We start from the raw sequence: 22,000 nt of genomic DNA on the forward strand, positions 1-22,000 counted from the left end.
CATTGTCTTGTTGGAAGGTGAACCTTTGGCCAAGTCTGAGGTCCAGAGCACTCTGGAAGAGGTTTTCATCCAGGATATCTCTGTACTTGGCCGCATTCATGTTTCCTTCAATTGCAACCAGTCATCCTGTCCCTGCAGCTGAAAAACACCCCCCTAGCATGATGCTGCCACCACCATGTTTCACTGTTGGGATTGTATTGGGCAGGTGATGAGCAGTGCCTGGTTTTCTCCACACATACCGCTTAGAATTATCACCAAAAAGTTCTATCTTCGTCTCATCAGACCAGAGAATCTTATTTCTCATAGTCTGGGAGACCTTCATGTGTTTTTGAGCAAACTCTATGCGGGCTTTCATATGTCTTGCACTGAGGAGAAGCTTCTGTCGGGCCACTCTGCCATAAAGACCCGACTGGTGGAGGGCTGCAGTGATGGTTGACTTTGTGGAACTTTCTCCCATCTCCCTACTGCATCTCTGGAGCTCAGCCACAGTGATCTTGGGGTTCTTCTTTACCTCTCTCACCAAGGCTCTTCTCCCACGATTGCTCAGTTTGGCTGGACGGCTAGGTCTAGGAAGACTTCTGGCGGTCCCAAACTTCTTCCATTTAAGGATTATGGAGGCCACTGTGCTCTTAGGAACCTTGAGTACTGCAGAAATTCTTTTGTAACCTTGGTCAGATCTGTGCCTTGCCACAATTCTGTCTCTGAGCTCCTTGGGCAGTTCTTTTGAGCTCGTGATTCTCATTTGGTCTGACATGCACTGTGAGGTCTTATATAGACAGGTGTGTGTGACGCGCCCCTGGGCCTGTGTCGCGCTGCGTTGCGCACGCGGGAGCTTACCCGGAGCCGGATCTTTTGAGGGTTGTAGTCTCGTGGCGGTGACCCGGTCCGTGCCCAGGGAGTCAAACTAAGTGGCGGTCTATTAGCAGTGGATGTTGGATGACTACGCCACCCGTTGAATGCAGCTTTGGAGCTGCCGCTGCAGGGCAGACCGCTGAGGCCGGTGGAAGGATGGTGCAGCGGGGATGGTATAACCCCCAACGGGAGGGGTATGGCCTCAGGGCAGCCGACGTGGATGATGAGGGTAGCAGGAACCACTCAGAGACGGTGCGGTGTAATTCAGGGTCTTTACTGGTAACAACGATAGACCCTCCCGGAGTACTTGCTAGCGAACGGGGCCTGGTCAGTCCTTGAGCAGATGGGATCTCCCCTGGCCAGGCGGAGTTGTAGGCCTCCCAAACTGACTGTACTCTTCTGGCTACCTTGCTAGAAGCGGATATAAGTAGCCCACGTCCCTGAGTGTACCGTGTGGTGCTCACCCGTATGGCCGGTGACTCGGGGCCTTCTAATGGCTTCCGCTCCACGATGGCGGCGCTGGTCCCACGCGTGTGACCGTGCCTTCGGGTTTCTGGGCCAGAGGACCTGCAATCCCCTGCCGGTCGGTTTCTGCTGCTGGGTAAGGATTAGTCCCCACAGCCTCGGGCGCCGGGTCCGGTAAGAAAGCTTCTCAGTCAGGGCGAGCTCTGCAGCTGCCAGCCCCTGACTTGTAGTAGTATTGCTCCCACTGAGCTTCTGCTGTTTCTTCCTGTGACTGTTTCTTGTCTCTACTCTCCTTGACTGACTAACCCTGCTTCAGCCCCGGGTTTATATAGGGGAAGGTCTTCCCCTCCCAAGACTGGGCAGGAGGTGTGGCATGCACAGGATCCCTGGCCAAGAGACCTCCCACCTGCTCTCAGACATAACATTGCTTGTTACTGTGGAAACCAGACCCCTGGGGTGCCACATTCCCCCCTAGTGAAATTTAGTACTCCGGGACTAAACATATTTTAGAAAAACATAACAAGATATAACAATAACAATACAATAAAGAAACACATAAAGGTGGTCACGGCATGTCCGTAACCGGGTGCAGTTTTTGAAGAAACAAAGGTGTCCATTTCACCAAAACAGGGAGACGTAACCAGGTAGGGGTCTGTCCTACCCCGAGTCCTTAACAGTCTCTAGTCCATCCTGGGTTACGCTCCAACTAATTGTACAAGGATTCCCGGTAGATCCACCAAGGATTCCTAAAAATAACTAGAAACACAAAATTATACACAAGCAACAATACACAGGTAAACATAAATAAAACAATTTATACACTTTAAATCCTCCAGCGTGCGGGTAACTGGCCTCTAGTGGCCCTAGTGGACCTACGGAGCTGACTGTCTAGCCCTGAACTACAGGGTGTAGGAGCTGTAAAGGGTAAACTGGGCAGCTGTCTACCGGCTCTTTGGCTCACTAGGGATATGGCAGGCTCACTGCAAGCAGAGGGTTGATCCTCCTGGTCTGCGGGTGTGGGGTCTTCTGCCTCCTGGACCGGCTGTTCTTCCAGCTCTACCTGTTGCTCCGTAGGTGCTTGGGATGCTGGTTGGAGGAAGGTGAGTACGGGTACCACAACTGCACCATTGACTTGAGTCCAAGACCGAGGGAAGTCCCCGAGCACAGTACTAACCATATCTTCCCTTTCCTCTACGGGTCGATGGTCTTCTTGTTCCTCTTCAGGGTTCCTCAGTTGCTCGGGACACTTCTTCAGGTGGTCCCGGGATACAATGGCTGTAGTTTCCCCTCCGTCTTTACTGATGGTACAAACCTTCGGGTTCTCGTGGCTTGAGGGCAGTACGGTGTACGGGTCCTTCTCCCACTGGTCGTCCAACTTGTGGAGCCGTCTCTTCCTCTTCAAGACCTGCTCTCCGGGTACCAGGGGAACAGCGGGAGCATACTGGTTGTAAGTTTTCTCTTGTCTTTCCCTAGCCTGACAGAGACTTCGCTCCACGCTCTCCTGTACACTCCGGTACTGCTGCTGCCTCTCTGTGTCCCAGTCTGCTTCTGGTGAAGTGTCCTCGGGTGTCAGGACTCCCATTTCCAGGTCAACAGGTAACTTACCAGGTCTTGCCCTCATTAGGTAAGCCGGGGTACAGTTGGTGGAACCTACCGGGATGTGGTTGTATAGGTCCACCAGATCGGGCAGCTTCTCAGGCCACAGACTGCGTTCTTCCAGGGGCAACGTTTTCAGAAGATCCATTACCACCTGGTTCATTTTCTCACAAAGTCCATTAGTTTGCGGATGATAGGGTGTCGTTCTTATCTTCCGGCAGCCATACAGAGTGCAGGATTCTTGGAAGACCTCCGCTTCAAAGGCAGGTCCCTGGTCTGTCAACACTTGGTCCGGGTACCCGTGTGGACGGCAGAAATGCTGCTGGAAGGCTCTCGCTGCTGTTCGAGCTGTTAAGTCCTTGACGGGGACGACAACCAAGAACCGGGAGTAGTGATCCACGATGGTTAGTGCGTAGACGTAGCCACTTCTGCTTGGGGTCAGTTTTACATGATCCAAGGCTACCAGTTCCAACGGCTGCCGGGTGACGATGGACTGCAGGGGAGTCTTCTGGCTGGCACGGTCCTTCCTTCTTAGGTTGCACGGGCCACAGTCTCTGCACCACTTCTCAATGGTTCCCCTCATGCCTACCCAGTGGAATCGCTCGCGCAGCAGGAACTCCAGCTTCTTCCACCCGAAGTGTCCAGCTCCGTCGTGGTATGCCTCCATCACCATGGCTGCGTCTCTTCGTGGCACCACTACTTGCCAGAGTAGTTCATGCGTCCGGGAGTTAACCATTCTGCGGCACAACTTCCCCTTGTAAAGGAACAGTCGACTCCTCTCTGCCCATAGTTGTTTGGCTTCCTCCGGAGCGTCTGGTTCAAGGCAAGCCTCCGGGCGAGTCAGCATCTCCTTCACCAGTCGGACTGCAGGGTCGCTGTCTTGCGTTTCCGCCCAGTTGTAGTGAGGTAAGGGGTTCAACGTAGCAGCCTGCTTACTCCTTACCCGGTGGGAGTACTGGATAGTCCCATGACGGTGGAACGCAGGGAGTTCAACTTCTTCCAGTCCCTCCGGATCTTCTCCTTCGTCCGGCAGGTTGGGCATCCTGGACAGGGCGTCCGCGTTGGTATTGGAGCGTCCGGCCCGGTATTTGATTGTGAACTCGTAGTTGGACAGACGGGCCATCCACCTCTGCTCCAGGGCACCGAGTCTTGCCGTGTCCAGGTGTGTCAACGGGTTGTTATCCGTGTACACGGTGAACCGGGAAGAAGCGAGGTAATGCTTAAAGCGCTCGGTGACTGCCCATACTACGGCCAGGAACTCTAGCTTAAATGAGCTGTAATTCTCGGGGTTCCTTTCGGTGGGTCGCAGCTTTCGGCTGGCGTAGGCGATTACTCGTTCCTTCCCCTGCTGGATCTGGGACAGTACGGCTCCTAGCCCGATGTTACTGGCGTCGGTGTAGAGGATAAAGGGCTGGCTATAATCCGGGTACGCCAGGATTTCGTCCCCCGTGAGGGCCATCTTCAGCTGGCGGAAGGACTCTTCTTCGAGCTCCTCCCATTTGAAGGGCGGCTTCTGGTTCTTGGCCTTCCGGGACTGGCCTATCAGGAGGTCCTGCATAGGTGCTGCCTTTTTGGTGAAACCGGGAATAAACCTTCGGTAGTAGCCTACCAACCCGAGGAACTGCCGCACTTCTTTTACGCTGGAGGGGCTTGGCCATTCCTTAATTGCGGTGATCTTATCAGGGTCGGGAGCCACTCCGTCAGCGCTCACCACGTGTCCCAGGTACTGCACCTTTGGTTTCAGGAGATGACACTTGGAGGGTTTCACCTTTAGGCCGTAACTCGCCAGAGCTTCGAACACTTCCGCCAGGTGTTTCAGGTGGTCCTCATACGTCTTGGAATATACGATGACATCGTCCAGGTACAACAGGACCGTCTCGAAGTTTCTGTGGCCCAGACAACACTCCATTAGTCGTTGGAAGGTTCCTGGTGCGTTGCAGAGTCCGAACGGCATGCAGGTGAACTCGCTAAGTCCCATCGGGGTGGTGAATGCGGTCTTCTCCCGGTCCGCCTCTGCTACAGGAACCTGCCAGTACCCGCTAGTGAGATCCAAGGTAGAGAAGAAGTTAGCAGATCTTAAAGCAGCCAATGACTCCTCTATCCTTGGTAAGGGGTACGCATCCTTGTGTGTGATACGGTTGATTTTCCGGTAATCTACACACATCCTCATGGTGTTGTCTTTTTTTCTGACTAAGACTAGTGGAGCTGCCCAGGGGCTACAGCTATCCCTGATCACCCCAGCCTCCTTCATGTCTCTAAGCATCCCCTTGGCGTGTTGGTAGTGTGCAGGGGGTACGGGTCGATACCTCTCTTTTATGGGAGGATGGTCTCCCGTGGGGATGTGGTGTTCTACCCCCTTGACTCGCCCGAAGTCTAACGGGTGTTTACTAAACACTCTCTCGTACTCTTGAACCACCCGATAGACTCCCTGTTTCTGATGTGAGGGAGTGGAGTCAGTACCCAAATGTAGTTGCTGACACCAGTCCCCCATTGTTTTCTTAGAGCCGTTACCTTCCTCCGGGTGAGATGGAGGCAAGGGTTCCACAGATTGTATAGCATTTTGGTTAATGGTATATAATTTGGCTAGCGTGGCATACCGGGGCAGGTACACTTCCCTCTTCCCGATATTGATTATGCGAACGGGCACCCTCCCATGGCGTACATTAACCACTCCCCGTGCTGTCAAGATGGTGGGCCTACTGTCTGAGTAAACTGGTTCTACCATTGCCTGGTAATCTCTACCTCTCAGACCAATAGCTGCCCGGCACCAAATCATCATTTCACTTTTTGGGGGCATGGCAATAGGAAAAGGGTCACACATTCTTACGCTACCAATCTCACCGCCGGACAGTTCCACCTGTTGCCGTCGCATCAGTGCCCGGATCTCTTTCTGGAGCACCCGCTGCTCGCCGGAGCTGGCGTTCTTGGCAACCTGCTGTAAAAGGAAAATCACCTCTGCAAGACAATTTTCAATTACATTAGTTCCTAGAGTTATTTTTGGGTGACTCTCATGTTTGTCAATATCTACAATGATCAGTCCCTGTGCTGCCAGTTCGACTCTACCGATTTTGATGGTCACCTCTTTAAATCCGATCTGTGGCACGGGCTGGCCATTGCTGGCGATGATACTCAAGTCGTCGTCAGGGTAGCGGGTAATATCCGAGTCATTCCAGTACTGCTTAAAGAGCACGTACGGGATGGTGGTGACCTGTGACCCGGTGTCCAGTAGGGCACTCATGGGAATGCCATCCAGTACCACAGGCAAGACTGGACGTCCTCCCACATATCTGTCGCGCCAGTTCGATGGGCCTGGTGATCTTTTTCCTGGGGGTTGGCCCTCTACCCCAGGTTGTGCCCGTTTAAAGAACAGTACCTTGCCATATGTCCGGGTTGATTGCAGCGGCGGCAGATGGGTCGTCCGTCTTCGCTGTATCGGTCACTGGGTCTTCCTCTGGCCGGAGGGGTCCTCCTTGGTCGACGCCACGGGATGTCCTCCGGTCCGGATGCCAGCTGGATCTTCCCTGGGGTGGAAACCTGTAAAGACTGCACAGTTCGGGTTAGCGCAGCAACGCTCTTAGCTAGCTCTTGGACCTGATGGTGTAGGTCTGGAGCTGGGTTATTGTCCAAAGCCTGCGCATCAGCTCCCACAGGCCCTGCCGACAAGGGCGCCGCCTCCTGGTGGTAAGTGATAGCTGGGCGCCTGTGGGTCACAACGCCACCCGGTGCCGGTTCTCGGAGCACCCGGATGGCTCTGTCCTTGAACTGTGCAAAGCCCAGATGGGGATCCTGTAAGGCCATCGCCCGCAACTGGGTTCGGTGGGCATTACAATATAGTCCCTCTATAAATTGTTCGGTCAACAGCCTGTCCTCGTTTCCCACTCCATCAGGGTCGGTCTGCTTAATGGCCCTCAGGGCCTCTTGTAGGTTTAGTGCATAGTCCCTTATACTCTCATGCGCTCGCTGCTTGCACCCGTAGAATCTAAGCTTAATCTCGGCTGAGGTGCGGGTATCAAAGGTATCCTTCAGCCGGGTTAGTATCCCTGCGACAGTCTTCCTCCCAGGTGGCCAGGATTTTACTTCCCTTTTGGCTGCCCCGGTTAGTTGGGCCACCAGGATGCTCACTTTTTGCTCTTCTGTGAGGGGGTACACCTGGAAGAGGCTATCCAGCTTTTCTCTAAAGTCATGCAGGGTATGTGACTCCCCTGAGTACTGGGGTAGCCAAGCTGCTCCCGGGATATAGGGCATGGTGAAGGGCATAACTGCAGCAGCGGTGGCGCTGGCGGGGGTTGAGGCAATGAAGCTCTCCTCCGCATCCGACATCTTCCTCCCCCCTAGTGGACCGTGGCCTACCTTGCGATGATCCTGTTCCGTAGGCCGCGGCTCCGCAGTAGATCGTCAGGGTTGAGGACCTTCCGTCGCGCTCCGGTGACGTCGGCGTCTGCTGGGCTCCTTCCAGGACCTTACGCAACGTCCGGACGTGAGGCGGGGCTTCAGTTCTCGCGCGCTTTCGGAGTCCACGCCCCTCTTCTTCCCGCGCGGCGTCCTCAAGATGGCGTCCAACGGCGGGAAAACTCCACGGATGGCGGGAAGAAGGCTGAAGATGGCGCCAGATGGCGGGAATCTTCACAGATGGCGGGAAGAAGGCTGAAAATGGCGCCGGATGGCGGGAATCTTCACCGATGGCGGGAAAACTTCACGGATGGTAAGTTTTAAAAGTCTCTTTTTCAGGCACGCAGTACCCGGTGGTTGCGGGCACGAAATCCTGCCGACTACGCCAAAGTTGACGCGCCCCTGGGCCTGTGTCGCGCTGCGTTGCGCACGCGGGAGCTTACCCGGAGCCGGATCTTTTGAGGGTTGTAGTCTCGTGGCGGTGACCCGGTCCGTGCCCAGGGAGTCAAACTAAGTGGCGGTCTATTAGCAGTGGATGTTGGATGACTACGCCACCCGTTGAATGCAGCTTTGGAGCTGCCGCTGCAGGGCAGACCGCTGAGGCCGGTGGAAGGATGGTGCAGCGGGGATGGTATAACCCCCAACGGGAGGGGTATGGCCTCAGGGCAGCCGACGTGGATGATGAGGGTAGCAGGAACCACTCAGAGACGGTGCGGTGTAATTCAGGGTCTTTACTGGTAACAACGATAGACCCTCCCGGAGTACTTGCTAGCGAACGGGGCCTGGTCAGTCCTTGAGCAGATGGGATCTCCCCTGGCCAGGCGGAATTGTAGGCCTCCCAAACTGACTGTACTCTTCTGGCTACCTTGCTAGAAGCGGATATAAGTAGCCCACGTCCCTGAGTGTATCGTGTGGTGCTCACCCGTATGGCCGGTGACTCGGGGCCTTCTAATGGCTTCCGCTCCACGATGGCGGCGCTGGTCCCACGCGTGTGACCGTGCCTTCGGGTTTCTGGGCCAGAGGACCTGCAATCCCCTGCCGGTCGGTTTCTGCTGCTGGGTAAGGATTAGTCCCCACAGCCTCGGACGCCGGGTCCGGTAAGAAAGCTTCTCAGTCAGGGCGAGCTCTGCAGCTGCCAGCCCCTGACTTGTAGTAGTATTGCTCCCACTGAGCTTCTGCTGTTTCTTCCTGTGACTGTTTCTTGTCTCTACTCTCCTTGACTGACTAACCCTGCTTCAGCCCCGGGTTTATATAGGGGAAGGTCTTCCCCTCCCAAGACTGGGCAGGAGGTGTGGCATGCACAGGATCCCTGGCCAAGAGACCTCCCACCTGCTCTCAGACATAACATTGCTTGTTACTGTGGAAACCAGACCCCTGGGGTGCCACATGTGCCTTTCCAAATCAAGTCCTATCAGTTTAATTAAACACAGCTGGACTCCAATGAAGGAGTAGAACCATCTCAAGGAGGATCACAAGGAAATGGACAGCATGTGACTTAAATATGAGTGTCTGAGCAAAGGGTCTGAATACTTATGACCATGTGATATTTCAGTTTGTTTGTTTTTTTTATAAATTTGCAAAAATTTCTACATTTCTGTTTTTTTCAGTCAAGATGGGGTGCAGAGTGTACATTAATGAGAAAAATTTTTTTTTTAGAATTTACCAAATGGCTGCAATGAAACAAAGAGTGAAAAATGTAAAGGGGTCTGAATACTTTGTGCCCACCGTATTTTAGGATTTGTTTAGTGCTCCAATTGCAATGTTGTGGATTATATGTAAATTGCACAGTGGTGCCATAGAATTGCCCTTTAACTTATTACAAAATTACCCAATTAATACTGAATTAAATTCCTTATTTCTAATGCTTCACTTTCTATTAATCAGAATTTCTCTTGTAATTACAGATTTTTTTAATTTATATACAGAAGAAAAAAAACATAAAATAATAAATAACAAAAAAAAAAATGTTTTTCTTTTTTGCATTCAGAATGAAAGATGTATCCAGCCCAACAAGACTAACGAGAACTGCGCTTGCAAAACAGGCTCGGCAGCACCGATGCTACCAGTGAGAGATGGAAAGGAAGTAGTCAACTTATATAAAACAGTCTCATTAGAGTTAACCCCTTAGCAGCCGGTAAGGAGAATATAAGATGTCTTCAGCATTTTTCGGCATTTAATGTCCATTTCCTTGATTCTTTCTTATTCTAAAGTATACGAAAAAAAAATTATTTTTTTTTCTCGCAGTTACTGTGCTTTTAAATAACCATAGCAGCAGCATGGAAATCCATAGACATTGACTTATGTGCAGCCTGATGACATCACTATGACATCACAGTTCTCTCAATAGCAATGTCTGATTGGTTGATGTCAGGTTTAGCTCGGTAATGATTTTTCATGCTATGGGCTTGCACAAAAAATATCCACCCATAGAAGTAGTCCATATTCAGCGCTGGTATTTACATCACGCATGTATGCGGCATCCATGGACCAGGTGATGAGGAGGAGGATGATGAAGATGTATAAAACGCATGAATCACGTGTTCCTTGGGTTCGGCAAGTCAATAACTATGGGGGGATTTACCGGCTGGTAATTGACAGTACATACTGAGGAGTTGACGTATGTGGTGGTACCATCTGCCATGACGCCATAACCTAAAACAGAAATAAAATACAATATATCGAGTTTTATTGGTAAGGGGCCAATGGCCATGTCAAAATGCGATGTAAATTTCTTATAACTTGCTTCCGCAAAATGGTGGCCTCTGCTCGCCATTTTTCAGAACTATAAAGGGCCATCAAAAAATATTTAAAAAAAATCCTTATACTCATCTTACCACTCACTTCTCCAGTCCCTCTGGTACTCTTCGTCACCCTTCTGGTCCTCACCACATCTTCTGATCCACTGCCTCTCACGCTCAGCTGGGACTCCTGACTTTCATGGGCCCCGGGAGAGTTCTGCGCATGCACACGGACAGTCATGACGCGGTGATCTTCCGTGAGCATACGCAGAACCGTCCTGGCTGAGCATGAGAGGCTCGGGGATGTGGCAAGGACCAAACAGTTGAAGGTGAGGAGCAGAGGGCCCGGAGAGGTGAACGTTAAGGTGAGTATATGGATTTTCTTTAATTCTCTTTTACATATTACATTTATTATTTTCTGGGGACATCTAAGAGTATAATAGGGGACATGAAATACGCAGAGATGTCTAACCGCGAATCGAAATTCCTGGGGACAAAAAGCATTAATAGGCGACTTCGAATTTTTGACTGACCCGTTCACCTCTACTTGTGGCCCAAACCACTTTTAGATTATGTGGTCACACTATGTATAGGATTTAACATGATCATACCTTCATGTATGTGACCAAACACATGTAATCTGGGCTGGACCCTCCTCTGCACCGTGTTTAATAATTCTACACATCCCACTCGCTGTAATTTCTTCGGCACCCAATCCAAAAATCCTGCAATGAAAATGTAATATATTAATGCTTCATGTTGCCAACAACATATCGGAGCTGTGCAAAGATGTCAGAAGATATGTTACAATGAACTTGGTGTCCTATCTACAAGCAGATTAAATAAAACTTAGATTCTAGCTATCAAACCCCTTAAATGCTGCGGTAATTGGTGACTGTGGCATCTTAAGTGGTTAAAATGAGGGACAGAGCTCACTTGGTCAACATCATAGTTTCATCATTTGTAAGGTTGAAGGTAGACTTCAAGTTCAACATGTAGACTAACATTTTTATCTAGAGCATACATGTCAAACTCTAGCCCGTGGGCCAAATCTGGCCCACAGGATGGTTTTATTTGGCCCGCGACATTAGAACCATCACTCCTATGTTGTGGCCATTATTCTATATGGAAGACTATGTGAAGCACATTATTCTGTCTGGACGACTTTGTGGGCCCCATTATACTGTATAGTGGTTGGCCCGCAACTTTTTCCAAGTTTTTCATTTTGGCCCTCTGGGTGTTTGAGTTTGACATCCCTGATATAGAAGAAGGCAAAAATCCCATGAGGCAGACACTAATAACTCCATATTAGGGGTAAAATTCCTTCCCGACTCTACAATGCAATAACCAATATTTTCCTATGGCAGTTGGAGACCTTACAATGGCCCCTGAGTCTGCCATATTAGTACAGCTATTAGGAGGACCCATTGTCAGTCTTAAAGGCAATGAATGGAGTGAAAAAACCTATCTCACGCATATAGGCAAGGTTACCACTGGTCAAGTTCCCTAGAGCGAAACTGTAAAGATGGCACCACCAGAGCCCCGTTTACGGCATTCTTGTGCTCTACTAGGTTGTATGGTGTTGGTCGGATTCTGGTAACTATGAAATTTTGCGGTTTTGACTCAAAGGATACTTTTGAGGGCCAGGAAGGAATTAAAATAACAAGATCCATTATACTCACTTGTCCTAGGTCCACACCTGGCTTACGTCACCTACGCACCAGTTCTTCCGGTGCTAAGGTCAATAATTGGCCTCACTTGGTCATATGGTTGAGACGCAAGGGAGAGCAGAAGACCAGCGCAGAAGATTGGGGAGTTGTGGTGAGAGGGGGAAGACGGGTGAGGGTCTAGGACAGTTGAGAGTCTAGGACAGGTGATTATTTTTGTTATTTTTTAACCCCTTCCCTCTTCTCCAGTTATTATTCCTTGAGAGACCGGAGATGTTAAGCATCTTTTTATGGCAATCTGAACACTTTCGAGTCGAATCGAAGAGAATATAACCACAATGAATTTCGCAATATTCGATCATTTCTAAATAGGTCACACGACTAAGACAATTCTACGCCGCAAAGTTACGTGACCAACTCACATGAAATAAGAATTTACTATGCAATTTATATGGAAGCTTATTGTCGCAGTCTGCGTCAGCACCGTATAGGTTAAACTGGGACAATATGCCGGATGACAGTCAGTCAACGCCGAGCAATTTCGTCAGCGTCATTTACATCCTGTAAATACAAGGATAATTGTTCCCTGCCATTCTCGTCCTATAGAACGAATCTCATTGGTTTTCTTTCTGCGCTTCCAAATTTATCGTCAGTTTCAAAAGCAGCTGCCATCAAGAGGAAGACAAAAAAGATAAAACCGCCTCCTAAATGCAACATCCCAGTTTCACTAAATCAAGATGTCCGGGGGGATTGTAAAGCTCTGGTGCCAGGAAAAATGATCAAATAGATTTATTTTAATATGGCATCCCACTGAATATGACAAAAAATAGCAGAATGTGTTAAAGGGGCCTCTCCGGAAGCAGCACCACTTTTGTTCTTAGGTAAGCGGCTGTATTTATAGATCACGCACCCTGAATTCACCTCTATTAAAGACCCATTTACATTGACACTTATGGCACTATTGTGCTGCAAGCCTGTGGCAGGCAGTAACACCTTATTCCATATAGGCTGCTGGCGTAAGAAGCTAGTAGATAGCAGGGCTGGGAACCAAAGGCTCTCTTGGTCCCACCATCATTGACCTCTAGATCTTTCTTACTGGATCAGATAAGAAGTCCTGCAAAAAGAAGGGGCTGAAAAAATAGCCCTTTTTTATGTAAGGTCACACCGCTCTTCATAAAGTGCCGCCCTAGGCACTGGCCATCCAAGATTTAAGAAGTAGTCAGGTATCCTGTGAGAGACAATGGCTGAAAAACGTCCCTTTTTATGTGAAGTCACACCATATCTCATAAAGTGACAACATAGGGCACTGACCATCCAGGGCCTAGGAAGTAGTCAGAAGTTCTAAGAGAGGCAGGCTTTGAAAAAAGCCCTTTTTATGTGAGGTCACACCGCCCCTCGTAAAGTGCCCCATGAAGGGCCTAGGGAGTAGTTAGAAGTCCTGCGAGAGGCAGGGGCAGAAAAAAAGCACCCCTTTTTATGTGACATCACACCAGCCCTCATAAAGTGCCGCCCTAGACACTAGCAATCCAAGGCCTAAGGAATAGTCAGAAGTCCTACAAGAGGCAGAAAGTGAAAAAAGCCCTTTGTTATGTAAGGTCTCACCACCCCTCATAAATCGCCGCCCTAGGCACTGGCCTTCATTAAGGAGAAATGCATCTTTTCACTAGAAAATTTAACTCACTGCCATTCAGTGAACGGTGAAGAGCTACAAGATCGGTGAACAGGGGTGGATATAGGTTAGACTAACAACCAGACCCTTTTTTTCTTTAAGAGGAGTAACTGAACATTCCTAGGCCACAATGCAACATGTGTAACAAGGCCCTAATTTATATTAGAGGGCCTATATGCGACTGCTACCTCTTCCCCCTTATGGCTTTAAAAGGTTGAAATTTTAGGGTTTTATTGAGTTTTTATTTTTGTTAATTTTTTTGTATATCTTACCAAGCGGTGGTCCGTGTGTTATGAGGATGTCTGTGGCTTCTGGAATGAGGTTCCACTTGTCTAATAAAGCCTGCCCACGAGGGAGGTTAAATCCCCATCCATAAAACCATGGTTGCCTGTAAAAGAAAAGAACATGTCGTCAGAAAGCGCCTCATTCACTTTAGTTGAGCTGAACTGCCATACCAAACCCATTCTTTAGATAGGTTTGGCGCTGTTTTTAGGAGAAAACATGTTTTTTTAAATCCTGTATCATCTCTTTAATCGCAATGGTGGTGTAAGATTGCCTTGTTCATGCCTCGTAAAATGTGTCTTAAAAGTGGTGATGATTAAACCATGGGCAGGGGTCCCATAGTGAGGGGACGAATTTTGGTTTACAGCTGACATTCAGCAACCCAATGGACTCCTTCGATCACGTATTGGGGTCCCAATGACGGTGGTAGAGGGACACTTCAAATTGGGGCCTCCTGCCAACCGTAAAGCATTGGGTAGAGTAGAGGTCACAAAGAGCTCCCTAATCTAACCACTTAGATGTTATACTGTTCGATCAGTTCTAGCTCCAGTTGCAGATGTCTGCCCACCCCATATAAATCCTCCCAACTTCTCCCATACGTATATGCCGGATGTAATGCAAAGTGGATGGACACCATGCTTGGGGTAGGGCCGTTCAGCACCGGGCCCACCCTGTTCACATGCCCCAATGGCAGTCGTGTGGCTTGCCAGCCACCATTGGTGGTACTCTACTGGGCTACTCAAATGTACCTCCAATATGGGCATTTCTGGGAAAAATTGGGCGTGTGTTAGAAGGGAAGATCAGGTTGGAGCTTAAAATGTCTCGTAGGTGGTAAATCAAATGTTGAGGGACACGATCTGTGTTACTAAAATGGTCTGTTCTGGCCAAAGGGACATTTGTAAGGTATCATATATAGGGATCATCCATTACTTTAGAATCTTGACAAAAAAAAACAACCTACTCAGTCCCAACTACAAAAAAACAAATGTAGTCAGGATTGTCCACAACAACCAATCAGATTCTCCACTCCACAGCTTGAACGTGAAAGCAGCGACCTGATTGGTCATAATTGCCTCGATCCACAGCGCAGAATTGCGTCTAAATAATCGTCTCGTCCGCGAATATTTTAAGATTTGGCCAAGAAGAAAGCGACACAAAGGCTAATACTAATATTCACAAGCTCCCGCTAAGATTCCGAGGTAACCATTCAAATACATTTCATATGCAGAATGATGGTTACCATGGAAACCATCGAAATTTCTCTTCTCGGAAACAGATGTCTCATTTAGTGGAAAATTAGAATGTAAAAAAACCAAACCCAGGGGAAAATTAATGCAAACTTTACCTATGCTCTGATGGCTCCTATAAAAGCGTTGGCGACAGCGAGCAAAACTAGTCCGAGCATGGAGTGATATCTGTTATTGTCCCAGTAACCTTCATATTTATTGCATATTAACCCCAATAATGGCTCCGAGGAAGCCGCTATTGTCCCACATGGCCTACAGCACGGAATCATTAATCCCTATTTACTTCTTAATGCTCTTACGATCGTCTCCATTAGTTGCATGGAGGTCACTCCGAGGAAATCCGGCAGGTTCAGGACACATTCACTCTCACTGCCATACAATGTCACTAGGCTCTATTATGGGGGATTTGTGGATGCCACATTGTTATGGGGGATCTGTGGATGACACACTTATAGGGGATCTCTGGATGACACACTTATGGGGGATCTGTGGATGACACACTTATGGGGGATCTGTGGATGACACTCTTATGGGGCATCTGTGGATGACACACTTATGGGGCATCTGTGGATGACACACTTATGGGGATCTGTGGATGACACACTTATGGGGGATCTGTGGATGACACTCTTATGGGGGATCTGTGGATGACACACTTATGGGGGATCTGTGGATGACACACTTATGGGGGATCTGTGGATGACACACTTATGGGGGATCTGTGGATGACGCACTTATGGGGGATCTGTGGATGACACACTTATGGGAGATCTGTGGATGACACACTTATGGGGATCTGTGGATGACACACTTATGGGGGATCTGTGGATGACACACTTATGGGGGATCTGTGGATGACACACACTTATGGGGGATCTGTGGATGACACACACTTATGGGGGATCTGTGGATGACACACACTTATGGGGGATCTGTGGATGATGTACTGTTATTGGGGATTTTTAGATGACGTACTGTTACCGGGGGATCTGTAGATGATGCACTGGTATAGGGGATCTGTGGATGACGCACTGATATGGGGGATCTGTGGATGACACACTTATGGGGGGGATCTGTGGATGACACTGTTATGGGGGATCTGTGGATGGTGCACTGTTATGGGGGATCTGTGGATGGCGCACTGTTATGGGGGATCTGTGGATGACGCACTGTTATGGGGGATCTGTGGATGACACACTTATGGGGGGATCTGTGGATGACACTGTTATGGGGGATCTGTGGATGGCGCACTGTTATGGGGGATCTGTGGATGGCGCACTGTTATGGGGGATCTGTGGATGACGCACTGTTATGGGGGATCTGTGGATGACGCACTGTTATGGGGGATCTGTGGATGACGCACTGTTATGGGGGATCTGTGGATGACGCACTGTTATGGGGGATCTGTGGATGACACACTTATGGGGGATCTGTGGATGACACACTTATGGGGGATCTGTGGATGACACACTTATGGGGGATCTGTGGATGGTGCACTGTTATGGGGGATCTGTGGATGGTGCACTGTTATGGGGGATCTGTGGATGATGCACTGTTATGGGGGATCTGTGGATGACGCACTGTTATGGGGGATCTGTGGATGACGCACTGTTATGGGGGATCTGTGGATGATGCACTGTTATGGGGGATATGTGGATGACGCACTGTTATGGGGGATCTGTGGATGACGCACTTATGGGGGATCAGTGAATGACACACTTATGGGGGATCAGTGGATGACACATTTATGAGGGATCTGTGGATGACACTTATGGGGGATCTGGGGATAACACACACTTATGGGGGATCTGTGGATGACACACACTTATGGGGGATCTGTGGATGATGCACTTATGGGGGATCTGTGGATGACACACTTATGGGGGATCTGTGGATGACACACTTATGGGGGATCTGTGGATGACACACTTATGGGGGGATCTGTGGATGACACACACTTATGGGGGATCTGTGGATGACACACACTTATGGGGGATCTGTGGATGATGTACTGTTATTGGGGATTTTTAGATGATGTACTGTTACCGGGGGATCTGTAAATGATGCACTGGTATAGGGGATCTGTGGATGACGCACTGGTATGGGGGATCTGTGGATGACACTGTTATGGGGGATCTGTGGATGATGTACTGTTATTGGGGATTTTTAGATGACGTACTGTTACCTGGGGATCTGTAGATAATGCACTGGTATAGGGGATCTGTGGATGACGCACTGGTATAGGGGATCTGTGGATGACGCACTGGTATGGGGGATCTGTGGATGACACACTTATGGGGGATCTGTGGATGGTGTACTGTTATGGGGGATCTGTGGATGACGCACTGTTATGGGGGATCTGTGGATGGCGCACTATTATGAGGGATCTGTGAATGACACCCTGTTATGGGGGAACTTTGGATGACGCCCTATTATGGGGGATCTTTGGATGACACAATGTTATGGGGTTGTCTATGGGTAACTGTAACAGGCTGATATTGAGGTATCTTTGGCTCCGCTGGGCTCAAACGCAAAATCTGTAACAATCTCCCACTAAACTTGTGCTATTTAGAATACCAGAATTTGTATATGATGGAGGGGTTTTAGGTTCCCATCAGGCACCAGGACCTGAGGGCAACTGCTATCTCTACACCCTTAAAGGGATCCACTTTTGTGTTATTAGGGGATCTGGCTGACGCACTCTTATGGGGGCACCTGTCGCTTCTTGTATTGAACCTTGGGGTCTGTACAAAAGGTGGAAACTTTTTGGTGGCACGTGGCACAATGCATATATATTGTGCATGAGTATAGACTTGCTCCCCACATACTAGCGGGTGTAGGATTGCGGCCAACTCATGATTAACGTCTATGCAATGAGTGGCGGAGGTCATGGCTGGGGACCACCATTTTTCCTTCAAAATACAAGCGAGGCTGCCAAGGGTAGGCTTTGCCACCCATCAGCATTTATGGTAAATCCCGTGGATAGCACTAAATGTTTACGATGTCAATACCCATTTAGTATCAGAACTAGTAAAATCAGATACTCGGGTTTATTCCTCCATGTGTTTTTTAGGATGAAAAAAAGATACCTGCAGTGTAAAGCATGGGGGAGAAACTCTGAGAAGGGAATGCAGCTAAGCTTCCCAGATCTAAAACCAATCAGAAAAAAAGATAATCTAGTTTCACCCGACTACTTGACTACTGTCTTATACATTTTTCTCAATTGACTTCCACTCTGATAATTGCACTTAATGAGCTCAGCGATGACAGAGGACGCACGTGGCAGGCATTGTCTTCTTTCCATATATATACATATATATGACAGTGAAGGGAATGCTAGCGTCACGGTTATTCCCACTTGTAGCGGATAAAACCCCAGTAATCATGACATAATTCCTGCTGTGTGCGGCTGGCTGCAGGCAGCGCGCTCAGAATAAATGAGATTTGTCATTCACTCAGAAGGAACGGCAGCCTTAATGCTGAACGCTTACACCGGCTACCTCTTAAGGCATCAATCTGAAAACTATTTTGCGGAACTGTAAAACTTTTTTCCCAGGGAGACTTAAAAAAAAAAAAAGTGCCATACAAACCATACAAAAGTAAAAATATTGTAAAAACTTAAAAGTTATTAACCACAGTGCCCTCCCCTCACAGCTATGACACAGTGACCCCACAATAGTAGCAGTTACCACGGGTTGATATTCTGCAAAAATCACAACAATACCAGTTATGGTGCCCCCAGTAACAGAGCCAGGCAAAATTCCTTAAAGATAGAGTGACCAACAGTGTACCCGTAAAAAACTAGACTTATTAAGCAATGCCCTCTCCAGTAGCAGTCACAGCCTACACCACAACAGGGCCGGTCACGGCACTCCCAAAGTAGTGCCGTGCATGCTGTACTTTCGGTCACTTATCTCTCGTTCTCGGTCTCCTCTCTCATTAGGGACACCCACGTCATGCAGCACTGATCACACTAGACCTTAGGTCTATTCGCTACACACACTGTGCCCTTTCTAATGTTCTAACAGGAAACTGTCATTTTCCCTTTAGCTTATCCCCTCCCACTCTGGGCTAGTCCCAAACATTAACTTATGCTATATCCACTATCAAACAACACACTATCAGCATTGCTAAGTGCAAGTCACAATCTCATTACAACAACACTTGTTCTACAAGGGGGAAACGCGGGCAATGTGTCCATCTACTTACAAAGCCAGTCATAGTGCCCAATCAAAAACCATAGACACACAGAACCAGTGATGCTAGAGTGTCCCATATTGAGAGCAGGTCACCCCACAACAGAGTTAGTCATAATGTTCCCAAATTAGTGCCATTCACTTTGTCCCCATAACAAATTAGACTCAACAGTGTCCCCACATCAGACTTATGAACCAATGAGAGTATCAGACACCTACACCCGTATAACAGTACCATACACCAAGTTCCATCTTTTAAAAGTTGATCTGCACCTCCCTCTATAAAGGAATCCACATGGGAATCCATTTAGGTTTTTTTTTTTTTCCATAAAAGCCGGCAAAAGAAAACCTATAACAGTGAGCCCATAAAAGAAACCCGAAAGAACAGAGCCAGTCATAGTGATCCCAAAAGTATTGCCGGCCACAGTTGTCCTTATAACAAACTAGACTTGTCAACCAATGATAATATCAGACACTGAAAACCACATAACAGTACCATTCATCTACTTCCTAACATGAAAGGGTGGTCCACATCTCTTTCCATAGGCCCATACCAGAATTGGTAAAGTTTTCCCTAAACACAGTCAGCAAAGGAAACCCTATAACAGTGCCTCACATAACCAGCCACAGCCTTCTCCACAATAGAGAGAGTCACGGTGATCCACAAAGTAGTGCCAACTTCAGTGTCCCTATAACAAACGAGACTTGTCAACCAGTTGGACATCAAAAACCTACATAAAAGTGCCGTACACCACCTTTCTATTGTTAAAGGGTGGTCCACACCTCCTTACATAATAGAACTGGAACAGTTTTCCCATGACACAACCACACAGCTAAAGAAACCCTATAACAGTACCCCAAACAGAAGCAACCACAGCCTCTTCCAAAAGAACGTCAGTCACTGTGCTCCCATATTAGTGACAACCACAATGCCCCTATAACAGGCTAGACTTGTCAACCAACGATATCACACACCTAAAACCACATAACAGTACCATACTTCTACATCCTCCCTCAACAAGTGGTCCACACCTCCTTACATAGACCCATAATAAAATTGGTACAATTTTTCAACAACAGAGTTAGCTATGACAGTGCCCCCAAACAGAACCATAATACACTTCCTTCCTACCTTAAAGGGACTGTCCACTGCGAAAAATATGTTTCTCTTGGGCAGCTCTAATTCCAAAGGAGACTCTGTCCTTAATCAATGAATATTCCCAACTATCAGACCAGCTTTGCTGTGTAGACTGAGACAGATTGACCAGAGCCACTTCCTTACTATTAGAGGATGGAGGAGCTAAGGGCTCTATTGTACCGAGGAGGCCTAGATAAGACCGGTTGGTAGCACAATATACACAGATTAGGCTTTCGGAGAGAGGGACTTTCCTTTTCATCTTGGACACTGTATTTATCCATTAGCTTTTATTTATTGCAGCTGCCATAAAGCACACACACCCTGCTGTATTGTCTATGCGGACAACACAGGAAGGAAGGCCTCGTCTACATTTATCGTAATGAAAATCCACAGGGATTTGTATAAAGCCGAGAGAGATTTTCAATTGAGAACTTTCAAAAAAAAAATAATAATCAAGGCTTTGCCAAGGAACGTAATAAGTCACAGATCGACTCCATCAGATTGTAAATCTACAATGAAATTCTTCTTAACGGGAGAAAAAAAAAATAATGTAAATTTCCATACTTATTTGTCATGTTCTCAACTTGTTGCCGGGGCCATTGTACATCCTGCAGAAACAGATTCCTTCTTGAAGTAAGTAATCTGGAAAACAATTTACTTCCAGACAGCTGAATCCTTTCTTTATTAATCTCGCACTCCGGGTGGCTTATATCCTTCCCGAATTTACAGTACACAGGGACGAGCTTGTCTGAACAGAGACTGCCTCTTGTATTGAGTTTTTGTCATTTTTCTTCCTAATACACAATTTTATTGACAAAGAAATGCGACCGAATATTGTAAATTATCAATTTGTTGGGTGGAAACCGAAGTATTGGAAGAAGGCTCATTTCGAGGGGTTGTCTCCTGATGACAACCTCCGTTCATATGCCATATTAAGTCATTTGAATGTCATTATAGGGAGGTCACTTATATGGACCACCCCACCACCCGTGAGCTGAAATGGACAGACCCTTTGTATGAATGTCCTTCGCTCTGGCCAACTCAAGACATTCATGCGTTGACCTGTTCTGGGCAATTCAAGGAAAATGTCTGGCCAGATAAGGCTTGTTTTGGAAAAATTAGCTGTTTGCTTGGGGATTTAGGACCTTAGAGGGGTTGTAGAGCTCTAAAAATAAATAAAAAGAGTATTCATACTCACCGATCGATCACCACTCATCTGTAGAGCTACCTGGGTATCCTGCCGATTTCCAGGCTTCCTATTCTAGGGATGTGACAATCTGAAGCCAATTACTAACAGCAGTGGTGACCACCTGATACAGCAAGCTTGGAGACGGACATTTCGCTCTCATTTGCAGAACACAAAGGGCTTGAAATCCCCTTCTGACAAGTTGTAAAACAATCTTTTCCACCCATTTTATAGTTTTATCTTATTCTAAAGAAAACACAGGCCGAGAATCAACATGGCCACCATCACAGCTCACATAGAGGTTGTCATCCGTCAACTACACTCTTTCAAAAAAAGGTTAGACTAGTCTTGACCTATAATCCATAGACAATCTTTTGATTTGGAAGGGTGTGATTTTTTTTTCCCCCATGTGATTGGAGGGGTGATACTTTGTGATCAGCTTATTGTCAAGGGATCTTTTCTAATACTGGTAAATAGGGATTGTCGAAAGTAGAGAACCTCTTTAATGACAAATGTACCACAACCCCTCTTAGAGTTATAGTGATGTCTATATTGTCATCCTACTTCCCCAGAAA

At 47.9% G+C, this 22,000-nt stretch overlaps 1 protein-coding gene across 1 annotated transcript in view; it reads right to left on the minus strand.

The window, feature by feature from the left end:
• Positions 1-9,006: 9,006 nt before the first annotated feature.
• The window catches only part of MPPED1 (metallophosphoesterase domain containing 1), a 131,864-nt gene continuing 118,870 nt past the window's right edge, over positions 9,007-22,000 (minus strand). The window contains exons 5-7 of the mRNA XM_073650013.1: positions 13,649-13,764; positions 10,652-10,765; positions 9,007-9,954 (exon numbers count right to left, since the gene is read on the minus strand). Coding sequence (XP_073506114.1) covers positions 9,836-9,954; positions 10,652-10,765; positions 13,649-13,764 — 349 coding nt within the window. The 3' untranslated portion in view covers positions 9,007-9,835. The remainder of the gene's footprint in view (positions 9,955-10,651; positions 10,766-13,648; positions 13,765-22,000) is intronic.

Source organism: Phyllobates terribilis, unplaced genomic scaffold, assembly GCF_046119375.1.
Source record: "Phyllobates terribilis strain yellow unplaced genomic scaffold, ASM4611937v1 Scaffold_10__3_contigs__length_209671492, whole genome shotgun sequence".
Classification (NCBI taxonomy): domain Eukaryota; kingdom Metazoa; phylum Chordata; class Amphibia; order Anura; family Dendrobatidae; genus Phyllobates; species Phyllobates terribilis.